The 13,095-nt window shown below is 40.0% G+C and overlaps 1 protein-coding gene across 1 annotated transcript in view; it reads left to right on the forward strand.

The window, feature by feature from the left end:
• The first annotated feature begins 47 nt into the window (after positions 1-47).
• The window catches only part of ddb1 (damage-specific DNA binding protein 1), a 65,613-nt gene continuing 52,565 nt past the window's right edge, over positions 48-13,095 (forward strand). The window contains exons 1-6 of the mRNA XM_036136003.1: positions 48-218; positions 2,313-2,461; positions 3,157-3,273; positions 3,442-3,663; positions 5,949-6,063; positions 7,147-7,244. Coding sequence (XP_035991896.1) covers positions 158-218; positions 2,313-2,461; positions 3,157-3,273; positions 3,442-3,663; positions 5,949-6,063; positions 7,147-7,244 — 762 coding nt within the window. The 5' untranslated portion in view covers positions 48-157. The remainder of the gene's footprint in view (positions 219-2,312; positions 2,462-3,156; positions 3,274-3,441; positions 3,664-5,948; positions 6,064-7,146; positions 7,245-13,095) is intronic.

The following is a 13,095-nucleotide window of genomic DNA, read 5'->3' on the forward strand; positions in this document are numbered from 1 at the left end:
CGATACTTAAGGGGGCGCTCTAGCCCAGAAGCAGTGCACGTCGTCGTTATCCTAAACCACTTCCGCAACTACTTCCGGTAGTTTAATTATCAATGATTTTGTCACTTGTGTGAGATTTAAACACTCCTCCAGTGTTTTATTGTCCGTTGCTGTCAAGATGTCTTATAACTACGTGGTAACAGCGCAGAAGCCCACGGCAGTGAACGCCTGCATCACGGGTAAATATGGCCGATCCGTGCAGGACTGGAACGTTGGCCACCTGCGAGCTAACGGGGCTCCCGCGCTTCAGCCGAAGCGCTTCACACAGGCCTTTAGTAGCACCTAGCTGCTAGGTTTTAGCTCAGATGTTTACGTTTAATATTAGGCAGGGTGTCGTGTGTGCAGCGCATTGCACAGCTCTTTGTATTTATTTTTGCAACGCAAAACCGATCAATGCCATGCTGGTTATTATTTTATTTAACTGTTTTTAAATAACAACGGATAAAAAAGATTTTTTTTCAGCTGGAAAGTAGATTGCACATTACAGTACAAGTCTGCAAAGCAAGGCTATGCACAATCATATAACATTTGGTAATCTAATTTGGCGTAAATAGGCTACAGAAAAGCTAAAACAGTGCTCTGACGCAAGTGGAAAAAAACAACAACAATCGGACATTTCGTAATTTATGAGTTAGCACAGCTCTCATTCTGTTAGGAGCATATACATTTTAACCATTAGGCTATCAGTTACGTTCAAATGCTTATTTTTCAAATGTCATATTTATTTATTTTCTGTTTACTATCATTTCAGGATCAACCGGTGTACGCAGTTACTATAGGGCAGGTTAACAACAATCATGAGGAACTCGTGTGCTAGTGTTAGAAAAATGAAATTACGAAATGGTATGTTTCGTTTTTAAAGAAGTCAATGGCTTAATAAAGTCTGATGTTTGTTAGTTTATAATTTATGTAAAAAATGGTTCTGTAGTTTCTCATCCTAGTGGTATTTGGGGCTTCATAATATTTAAGGAAACATGATGTTTTGATGTTTTATGTTGAATTTTTCAATTATGATACAATTATGACTAATCCACATTATCCTCACTGCTCTTTCTTACTATCGACACAGACGTGAGTTCTTGTTGACTAAGATTTTAAGGATTTAGGGGTTGGGCATTAATGACAGTTTCCCTTTGGCAAACAATATAATTTTGACAAGAACAGTTTTAATATATGAATCACACATCAAATATTGCACTAAACATAACTTTGCTGACACAGCACTCATTGATATTCTGATGATGACTGAGATTATGGTATATTATGATTTATTTTTTTCCAACTCACAAATAAACTAAAGTTCAATTTGCTTGTAACAGTCATACCAAGCTTGACTTTACAGCTGTTATTGTGCAATCAAGCCCACAGTGACTGAAAAATATTGAAATTTGTAAGTGTAAGCAAGGTTTCTACTGCTTCATGTGTTCGCCTCCCACCATGTGCCTCCAGGGAGATCATGTGGGGAAGGGATGGACATAAACGGTATTGTTGTAGTAAATCAGTAGCAGTGACTTTTTTTTTTTCACGTAAACCATAAAACATTTACTTCTACTTATGAATTTATTATTGTAATTTTTTGCATAGAGCTGCTCAATATATCGATTCGCAATTGCAGTATGAATTTGCAAAGAATTAGGAGGTGCACCCTGGACAGGTCGCCAGTCTATCGCAGGGCAACACAGAGACAAACAGGACAAACAACCATTCATGCACACACTCACACTTAAGGAGACTCTAGAGAGGCCAATTAACCTAACAGTCATGTTTTTGGACTGTGGGAGGATGCAGAAGTACCCGGAGAGAACCCACGCATGCACAGGGAGAACATGCAGAAAGACCCAGGGTAGGACTCAAACCCAGGACCTTCTTGCTGCAAGGCAACAGTGCTTGCCAGAAACATATCTGGCCTTTTGGTTGGGCTCTTAATGCTCTCGATGCCCACACTGGATGTATGTTTGTAGTGGTTGTGATTCTAAAGCTCATAAAAATTTGGGACACATTGTGATGAAGGAAAATGAGGAAAAAGGGTCATAAATTGGGCCAAAAATGAGACTTAATTACAATCGAAAAGTGATCAAAATTGTGCAGCCCTAATTTTGGCTGTTTGAATTTATAATAGATGCAGTCATTTAAAGTAAAAATGGCTGAGAGTTGAAGTTCTCTGTAGTTCCTATTTCTTTAGGTGCACCAGATAACCATTTTACAAGCTGTTGAACATTTGTCTGTCCTAAACACAATGTACGATGTTGTAAATGTGGAAATTTTTGTCGCAGGTCACTTCACTTCCGCTGAGGACCTCAATTTGCTCATAGCTAAAAACACACGCTTGGAGATCTATGTGGTCACGGCCGAGGGACTCAGACCTGTCAAAGAAGTAGGCATGTATGGAAAAATTGCTGTCATGGAGCTCTTCCGTCCAAAGGTAGGAGTTACACAGATGCAAGAGAGTCATTTGAAGGGCTGTTATCTCATGTCAATATTCTGTTGGCTGTTAAAATGACCAATGTATTTTTGGCTGAACAATCAATAATCAAATCTGGTAAGAAAATTGGTAAAACAAAGTTAGATATTCCAGCATTTCCTGATTAGAACAGACGAACAAGAAAAACCTAAAATTATGTTTTAAATCCTTAATTTTGGCTAGAAAAACGACTTTAGAGGTATTTAAAAGTTGTCTCTATATTTGTATTCACACCTGCCACATTTGGTCCACTTTAAACAGAGCAGAGTTTGTTCCCCCCCTTGTTCCGGACCTTTTGTGCAGGTGTGAATACACTCGAGCGAATCCTGGTCCTGACCAAACAACCGGACTGAGACCCACTTTTTGAAGGAGCCTGTCTGCCTCCAACAGACTCTGGTGCGGTTCCCTTTTGGCGTTAATATAGAATGGCCTCAATCCGAAGCAAAAAATTAGCCTTTTTGGACTTAACAAGCCACCGTAGCTGTGAACATAGCATTGAAATCTGATCAGCAGCATATTGTGGGACACCAGGCTTTCCCTCAGTAAACTGGGTACGCCTGGCAGTGGTTGCAGAAGGAGGTGGGGGGGGAGTCCATTTCTCTATATTAATGAAATTTTTAAAAAAATTTCACCCTCTTTTTTTTTTTTTTTTCCAGGGTGAGAGCAAGGACCTGCTGTTCATTCTCACATCCAAGTACAACGCATGTATCCTTGAATACAAACAGAACGGGGAGAGCATTGACATCATCACCCGTGCCCATGGCAATGTCCAGGTTTTTATTTTACTGTTATTTTTAATAGTTTTATCTTCTTTCTGTTCTTACTTCTTATTTCTGCTATATAACTTGGAACACGTTTAGAACCTGTCGTCCTTCTAGCAGCAGTCAAAGAACATTTAAAGTGTTTTTACCAACGTAAAATTTCCAAACCTTTCCCTCCAGGATCGTATTGGACGTCCATCAGAAACGGGGATTATTGGAATTGTTGATCCAGAATGTCGCATGATCGGTCTGAGATTGTACGACGGGTTGTTCAAAGTGATCCCGTTGGACCGGGACAACCGAGAGCTAAAGGCTTTCAACATCCGGCTGGAGGAGCTGCAGGTGATCGATGTTCACTTCCTGTATGGCTGCCTGGCTCCAACAGTCTGCTTCATCTACCAGGTACTGTCAGGTCCCACATGGCTGTGTTTATAAACCTAAAAATAACCCTGTTTGGATTAGGTTGCATAATAGGCATGTATAGTTGTTGATTTTTAGGATTATTTTTCTTAAATTGCTCATTATGACCATTTTCTCATCGATACTTCTCAAAATGTATTGATTGACAGAGGTCCAAAACCAGGTTAGTCATCCAGAGCTATTTTTATGTCAATATAATTTGGTCCAAATGCAATAAATAAATCATTTGATGTACAAGGAGCTGGCACATCTGAAATGATGGCTTCATAAGGGGCTTAGTATGTTCTCAGGCAGTTGCCAGAGCATCTGACAGTAAGGCAAAATAGCAACAGAAGAATCATTGGACAGCATTACCAGCACCTGACCAATTTGAGGTATGCAAGCGGTTGGGTTTGCTGCAAATGCCTGGAAGGTAGGGCCTACGTATCACAGTGGTTTGGTATCAGACGGTACACCAAAGCACCGACGCGTGTTTCATTAGACTCCATGTTGTGAAAAGTACGGCCCCATGCTGTTGTAGTTTAATTAGAAATGATAACAATAGGTAGAATAGACTGCAGAATTAATCCCAGTGGTTCCTAATTTCTGTCATCTGATTAGAAATAGGGCTGCACAATTAATCACGTTTGCAATATAATTGCAATTTTAAAAGACGCAATTTCCAAATCACCGAGGTCTGCAGTTTTTGGCTATGTATCTGTTAATGGATAAGAAACGTCACTTAGGTGTTGGTAATATGTTTAAAGTGGGCTTGCATCCACATGGAAGGGAACAGAGTTGCAGCAGTGGGATAATCTAATTTTATTATTTGTTATAGAGTTTATATAATCTTACATTTTTACCAGAAACATACAGGAATCTCATCATGGCATGAAGTACCAGTCAAACTGTTTAATACGTAGACTTGCTTATTTGTTGCACTTTATGTTCAACAAGGATTGATGTTCAACTCAATTAAAAGCTATTCAGATTAAGAAAAACAGGTAAAGTTTTTGTTTTAAATAGTCCTTGTTTACGAACCTCCTAATCTACATTTTTGTTGCTTGTGGTTAATGCAGAGAAAAGTCCAAATTAAATTGCAATTGCAATTATGGTTGAAATATATCGCAATTTACAAATTGTGGAGCCCTAGTTTGAAATCTTGCTACTGTGTTTTCCTCTTTGAATCAGTGTAAAAGTCATTTTAAAACTACTTTTACACACATTTAAAGCTAGAGTCGACGATTCTTCTGGAAGCTTCCCCAACTACTTTTTTGAATAACTGCGCATGTGCAAGACTGTCTTACCTTGCTGTTCTGCGAGGGGAATCGTGTTAACTCCACTCTGGTCTTGTTTCTTTCTACTGCGACCTTCCTCTTTTTCTTATAAACATGAACACTGTTCGCTTCTTGAGACTCTCAGCCATGTTCAAAATATACGGTGAGAGCAGCGACGCTACAATGGCTACCACCGGAGCTAACTGCTAAGCTAACTGCTAAGCTAACTGCTAAGCTAACTGGGTGCATAAATACTAGAAGTGCGCATGCGTAGCCAGAAAGTGGAAACTAACGAGGAACGTCGACGCACACTGGTGTTACGTGAGCGCATCAGAATGATTGGCATGTGGGAGAACCAATAGATTAGCCGATTTGTTTTCTTTTTTTCTTTTTTTTTCTTTTTTTTCCCCCAGAACTTGAGGGACAGATGGGGGTGAGGACAAGACCAACGCTCTGACCCATCCCTGCTCTTTGGTCCGACTAGCAGGGATGTGTCAGAGTTTTTACAGGCCTGCAGCTCCCACAGAGATCGAATTTTAACCTCCTTTTCTGAATATATGTATTTAATACTTTTAGGACGGAAGGACAATTTTACCCAGTATAATAAAAAGTGTTTCTGAAGAGCATTACCAACTATAGCTTTAAGACTCTAGGACATTAAATGGTAGTGGTGTCCTAACATGAGAGATTACTGTGTTCTCTTCATGGTATGCACAACAATGCATCAACTTCCAGAAACGTAACAGTGCTTACTATTTATAGATGTTTTTAAGTGTATCAACCTTTTTCAGGCAGCACCTCCAAACTGTGGTGCAGGATTCCTACGCAGTCTGCTTGTGTTTCTACTCACATTAGCTTCACTCTTTTATTTCCACTTCTGAAACATCTTCAACAACATTTAGTGTTGTTTCATCAAAACTGGTTAATTGTGACTGTTTTAACCAGTTGTTCTGTGGCGAGCACTTGGGTGTCCTCCAGTCTAACAACTTTTGTGTAATTTGTGTGTAAAAGGACCCTCAAGGACGACACGTAAAGACCTACGAAGTTTCTCTGAGGGAGAAGGAGTTCAACAAGGGCCCCTGGAAACAGGAGAACGTGGAGGCTGAGGCATCTATGGTTATTCCAGGTAAATCAGTACTGAAAGTGTCACTTAGCTTCACGTTTAATTAATTTTGTGGGGGAAAAAGGCAAAATATTTCAAACTGAAATCAGTAAAGCAATATAAATGTTTCCCAAGATGAAATGGAGAAAAACCTGCAGTGCTATTGGTGTTTAAAAGGGAGCATCGCTATCTTTTATTCCTTTTTGATGCAATATCTAAAATTCCTGAATTGACTTGGTCTTATCAGGAACCATTGAATTAACCAATTTTCTCCTGATTGTCTCTGACCGGCCATTGGCAGGTCAAATACCGGCAATCTTCCTTCCTATGTCATTAAATGCATCAGTTCCAGTTGGATGGGGGGAGCGGGGGGGGGGGGGGGGGGGGGGCTAGTGGTTAGGGAGCCAGGTGTTGGCGTCTTGGAGAGGCTCCATAGGTTGACGGTTTGAAACCCAATCTGTGACTTTGGGTCCCTGAGCCAGACCCTAGGCCACAGATTGCTTCTCGTGCGCCACTCTGTGTGGGCAGCACGCTCTCCCTAAAGGATGGGTTTAATGCAGAGACAAAATGCCCCTCTGTGGGACTATAAAGGGAAATATTCTATTTATTTATGTAATATCTGATAAAAATTAGATGAAGGTTAGGGAATAAGGCTTTGATTCATAATAATCGTACGTCTTTATCTTTTTTTGGATTTAAAAACAGTTCTGTCCAAGAACCTGCATCACATTTATTTCTTGCTGTAGTCCTTAAAAGAAAGATAATTCAGAGCTGGTTAAAGTCGGATCATGTCGGGCTTTTGTGATGGTGTGCATCTATTTTACATTTTGGGCAAACGTGTTAGTAATCGCATGCATGCTCCCTTAGACGCTTCACAGAAAGAAATGACCTGTTGTTCCTCTCCATCTCAATCATCTTCTTCTTTACTTATGGTTTCTGGTTTTTCATTGGCATTTGTAGTTTATGTAATTAAATCCTGGCTTATTTGAAAATGACCAAAAAGCAGAAGAGTGTACAGAAGTTTTGGATTTCATATTAATTAATTAATTGTTTTTAGAGTCTGGAAGTTGGCTATAATAGTTTTGTCCTTTTGTGCTTGTGTTTTAGTGCCGGAGCCATTTGGTGGCGCTATAATCATAGGGCAGGAGTCGATCACCTACCACAATGGGGACAAATATCTGGCCATTGCACCACCAACAATCAAGGTAAAAAAACATCACAACGAGCTTAAAGAGTTAATGTTTACAGCAAAGTGTTCATCATAAATATCATTATTTTACCTTTCTAAGTGTTTCACTTTAGATTCTGTTTCCTGCTCAGACTAACAGATGAAATGACCTAAATGGTAGAGAGTATTATGGGAGAAGTGTTGTTTTCCTCCTGCAGACTGCAGGAAAAAACAAATCAAAGCTCATTAAACCCTGCTGCAAGAAAGTCATTCGATACAGTTTGATCATTTATTTATGTAAAATAATTCAGTTATTGATCCTTTATGCGCCGTTGATGACTTTGGCCTCAGCAACAGTTTCTTAATAAACAGGGTATTGTTGCATCCAAGGCAAAAAACCTTTCTGTTGGAGATTAGAAACATAAATCAGTCTTCACAAAAGTGAAATCACAGGTGAAGTGGATTTATCGCCTCGGATCAGGTGTGTCGTCTTTGTGTGACAGAGCTGCATCAATATTTACAGTTTCCAGGGGAGGCTTTGAAACTTTCTGAATTATCTGGTTTATTTTTGTATTACTTGAGAAACATGCTTACGTTTTTACCTTTTTAGTGAATATGTTTGCTTGTTAAGAATCTGTTAATTGGTGTTAAAATGCACCCAGAGTACCGATAACTTCCACTTTCTGCACTGGTTTTAGTGTTCTTAAGATTAACTTGCAGTCTGTAGCACATCCTCAATGCCCAGAGGAGCTCTTCAGCAGCCGCCTGCTTCTATAATTAGAGGCTGTTCTCTTTGTGCGCCGCAGTGCCAGAGTTTCATACATTTTGGAAAGAACATTTAAATTCCTCTGATGTCGAAGCCTCTAATTTGCAGTTACGCAGCTGTTATCCTCCTGTGTCTTTGTGTTGGAGCCTTTGGCTTTGCTGCTTAGGAACTTATCAGTTTGACTTAGGAGTGAGTGAGTGGGGGGGTTGTGGCACTTGGAAGTTCATTCAGGCAGCAGCAGCTTTTCTGTAATTTCACACTTTCGACATTCAGAGAAGAAAAGTGGCTTCTTGTCTCTGCAGCTTATACACGTTCCTTCAGAGACCTACCTTCTGTTTATCAGCTTTTAGAAGGGAGAGACATTAAAATTATGTCCCTTTTGATTCATTTTGCAAAAAATTATAAACGTATAGATGTCATTTCAACGCATATTTTTCTACTTTAGTTTATTGTCTTCATCCAAGCTTTAAAATGTAATTTATCTTGGCAGAAAAAAGGGGGAGGGGGGTGATGTCTGAGCCATTTGATCATGATCTCAAGTTGACATCCTGCTGATTTGTTTTATCTTTAAAAGCGTTCAGATGATCCAGCTGTTGCAGTGTTACCAGAGCTTCATTTGTAGATGTGTTTCAACAGGTTTAGGGCTAGATTTGACTTGTGACGTCTCATTTAGAACCTCAGTAAGATGTTTCTTGTTTGCTTTTTATTGTTGGAGTTGACTGAAATTACACTTTTTTTTTGTTGTTAAATGCCCTTGCAAATTCTGAATTATTTGGGTCATGGCGACAGCAAAAAGGCTTAAATTGGAAGTAAACTGGACTTTTTCCCTCAGCTTTTCTGAAAATATTTTGACACCTACCAGGAGTCTTTGTCAATTCTGGTGGCTCACACTTAGCAACCTGCAGTTGGAGCGCTGCTGTTTTTAAAGACATGGAGGCCCATCCTCCTTGGTTCATTCTAAAGGCCCGTTTACACTACACTTTTTTTAACCGAGCTGAGACCAGCCCGAGCTCGGTAACCGAGATAAATCTTGTGCGTAAATGGTCAGCAGACTGAACTGGACCGCGCTAAACATAACCGGACCGCGCTAAATGCAGACCAGTTCCTGAGTAGGTCTCGGCCTGGTTTTTTTTTTTCTGGCCCGGTTTTCTGATAAAGAGAGCATGAGCAGACCGCGTCATCCCCTTGCAGTCAGCTGACTGTCCGCAGTTTTTCCGCCGTGTCTGGCTGCACGTCCCGATTCACACTCGATTCAGACAAATTTCAGACATTCATAATAATACTAGCTTCCTTACCGTGCCACACGGTTTCCAGGGATGATTCTGCTTAGCAGTGTGATGAACCTCAGTGTCTGTCGTTGTTTCCTGCATCTGTAAATCCTTATTAGACGTTCGTTTGTCTCATCCACTTCCCAAAAGCAGACTCTCTCAAATAAATTCGCCAATGGTTGCCTTCTTCCCCTGACTCTCCGCAAACACCGAAATATCACAATATCAATATCCTGAATGTTACGGGTGCCGCCGTTTTGTTTTGCTGCTTCCGCCTTCAATCTCAGAGAGCGGTAGTACCGCAGAACACCACTAGGAGGCGAGGAGCAACCAAGGAACTGGGACAGTGTGGTGTGTAAACGGTCGTCTTGGCTTGGTTAACTGATCCAAGCTCAGACTGGTCTCGGCTCGGTTCGGTTAAAAAAGTGTAAACGGCCCTTAAGTCAGATGCAGATCAATGACCCACCCGTCACTGTCCTGGGTCGTCAGAGGACATTAGAGTACCTATAACCAGGATGATGGGACTGCTCTCTGGCGTGTTGGAGGACCGAGCTGACAACACTGAGGAGTTGGAAGCTTTTCTCTTGACCAAGGTGGCTTCTTTCACCCCTCTTTCAACCATCTGTTCTCTGTTCAGAGAGCTTGTGTCGTTTTCTTTTTGTTAGGCTATATATTTTTGATTTTATAGCTAACCTATTTCCCTTTATGGTCCCACAGAGGGGAAACTTGTCTCTGTGTTTAACACGTCCCTTAGGGTGCAGTGTGCTGCCACTCTGAGTGACGCATAGGGAGCAATCTGGGGTCAGTTTCAAACCGGCAACCTTTGCAGCCTCTCCAAGGCAGAAACGCCGGGCTCCCTAACCACCAGGACGTCAAATATTGTCCTGGAGCTGCAAAGTGACAGAATTAAAAAATCCAATCAAGAGGGATGTCTGCAGTTTGGAGAACTGCAGACATTTTTATAAATTCAAAAATGATCAAATAGTTTATTTTGGTATTTCAATCCAAAAAGGTAAACTTTTTAAGAGTCGAATGGAAGGAAAAAGTGTGTCAGAAACAGGTTGAAAGTCAGGGAATCTGACTGCCAGGATATTTTAGAGCAATTTATGCTTCCCTTTACTTACAACCTTTCCAGTTAGGGTGAAATTATTTTCAAGATGGACTTGGCTTCTACCTACATTGCCAACTGTGCCAGTACCTGTTTTAATGACTGTGCTTGATCGCTGTTTCCTATTGGCCAGCAAAGCTGCCTGACACTCATAAGGCCGTCATCAAAGCCGGCGTTCAACGCATCATTAGTGCCGCTGTCTGCCCGCCTCTTTTTGCAGAAGGTGCCCTGACCGAGTACTGAGCGCATATACTGTACAATACATGACCATCATTTTCAGAAAGCTGACATTTCTATTTTTAAAATCCAATTTTATTGGCCTTGTGTAACGTAAATGAATATTGAGTTTTCGTTGCCTAAATAATAGAAATACACCTGCCTCTATGTGTAGTGTTGTTGCATAGATTGCCCTCCAGGGGGCACTAAAGTCACTTGGTGATGTTTAAAATGTTTAATAGTGAAGAGGCTAAATATTGTGGTCTTAAAGGGGGGATTTGAGCTGCTATGGCTGTCTGAGTCGTGTCACCACAAACAGAATGAGCAAAAGCTGTTGCTTCCTTAAAAAGGATTCAGCGTTGGGTCAGAGAGACTCTTCTGGAAAGAGCTTTAGATTTGAAGGGTCATATTGTGGTGGTGAAAGTATCACATCAGTAGGAGTAATTTTTCTTCTTCTATTCAAACTCAGGATGTTTGCAGGATTTAAATCACTGTTCCTTATATTTTTCTTTAAAGCTGTGCCGCTCTGGTTCTTTTCTTTTCTTGCACTCCTAATTGAATTTAGGACTATTTTAAAACATAAAAACATGAAATCTGCAACAGCTTTTATTTCAGCAACGACTTTAGTTGGAGCGTACTTTAATGTTTCCCAAAGGGAATTTAGGTTATTACAAAAGAAATGAAAAGTATTACTAAAAAAAAGGGAAACGTGTTGTTAGATTAGAGTGCGTTAGGCAGAAATGACCTCCTGTAGTCGTCCTTGTTCTAGCAGAACTAAAGAAGAGCCAAATGCGTCTAAAGTGCTGTCTGAAAGGCTGGTGGAGACGCAGCAGACTCTTCAGTGTCTGTGTGCAGTTATGTCCCCCTGAAACACAAGACAAAGCACTCCCGATGTTTTGTCCCTGTCAGTTTTGACACCAGTTCTGCGCATCCCCAAACTCATTCAAAGGTAGAGACTGCTTTAAATCCCTCCTCTGTGCTCTCTGTTTTGTGGAAGGCCGCACTCACGCACAGATTTGGTGTCTTAACGAGGTACCCACACCAAAAAAAGACGAATTAAACTGAGAATAATTTTCTTTAATGGTGTCTATGCAGACTTCAGGTGCTCAGGTTTTGTTCTCACATTATTAGCCCTGCTTAGTCTAACTTGATGATAGGGTCTGTGATGATGAGTACCGGACCCTTTATGTGTAATTTCCATTTGTAAGTAGCTTTATTTAAACCAAGGAGTGATCTGCTAGTCACTGACGCAAATGTTCAAAGATATGGCGGACACTGTGTATAAAACGGAGGAAGAGGGCGTTTTTCCTCATAAAGTGAAAATCTTTTCCATAGAACATATTTGTTGACATCTCTTCTAAGCCTTTAAGATAAACTCTTTTTATTGCATAAATGTTGCATAAAAATGTTTAAACAAACGTTTTATTTGAGTATGTTTATTTCATGGGGGAGGAACTTTATGAAAACATCTTATTAGCAAAATTACAAGTGACTCATTTGTCAACTACTATATTCATTTCACCTAATGGTTCCAGTTAAACGGCAAATATCAAGAATTTTATACATATATTTTTCCCTTTTTTATATTGCCTCTGAATAGTTTTTGTTCCTTTTTTCACATCTGAAATGTGGAAATTATGTAAAAACAAAAATTGCACAAGCACGATGGAAACTTTAGTCATAAACATAGATTTCAAGTATTTCAAGTGTTCACCCAAGAGAAATGTAATGATAATACATGCGTTTTCTTACCTGGAAACAAATGGCTTATTAACAGCATCCAGACTTGTCGGTGGTCTGGCTGTTGACTGCCTGCTCGACTGGTCTGTCTGACCTATGGTATGATTGCTGTCGTGTTCTCTCCCCTCGGGTTTCTTTTGTCCAAAATACACCTTTCTGCATTCATTATTATTAGGCGCCCACAGATCCACTGGACATATTCCTTTTTGACAGGCTTCAAGACGGCTCGGTTACTCACTCAGGATCCATATTTGGAAACGTTTCTTGTTTTTAGAGTGGGTGACTCAAAATGCTCTTTTTTGTGTCAGAAACCTTGATAAAGAAATGATCACTCCTTCCATGTGGATTCAATCTAATGGTTGTTATGGAAATGTGGTGACCTGAAGTTGCAGCTCATTGCTTCAGTTTCCTGGGAGATTGTTTTTTTTTTTTTTTTAAACCCTCCTTAACTACCCTCCTCACTGTGGGACGTGGGAAGATGAATCTGAGTCTTCAGACCTCTATGTTGTCTTTTTTTTTTTTTTTTTTATACCCGAGGAAAAGAGAAATTCATGGATGACTAATTAAAAGTTCCCAGATGCCATGATGGACCTTTATAAAAAAAAAAAAAAAAAAAAAAAAATGCTTTATTTAAATTTATTTTTAAAGCATTTGTAGAAGGAGCAGTAAGGGTTCCCTTTGTGATTTATTTAAAACGGTATTTTCTCAACGTACTCAAATTAAAACTGGATATTTCCTTATTTTTCTTTGTAAGATACTTTAATGAAAGACGAGCTTACGTTGAGGCATT

This window comes from Fundulus heteroclitus, chromosome 4, assembly GCF_011125445.2.
Source record: "Fundulus heteroclitus isolate FHET01 chromosome 4, MU-UCD_Fhet_4.1, whole genome shotgun sequence".
NCBI classification, from domain to species: Eukaryota; Metazoa; Chordata; class Actinopteri; order Cyprinodontiformes; family Fundulidae; genus Fundulus; species Fundulus heteroclitus.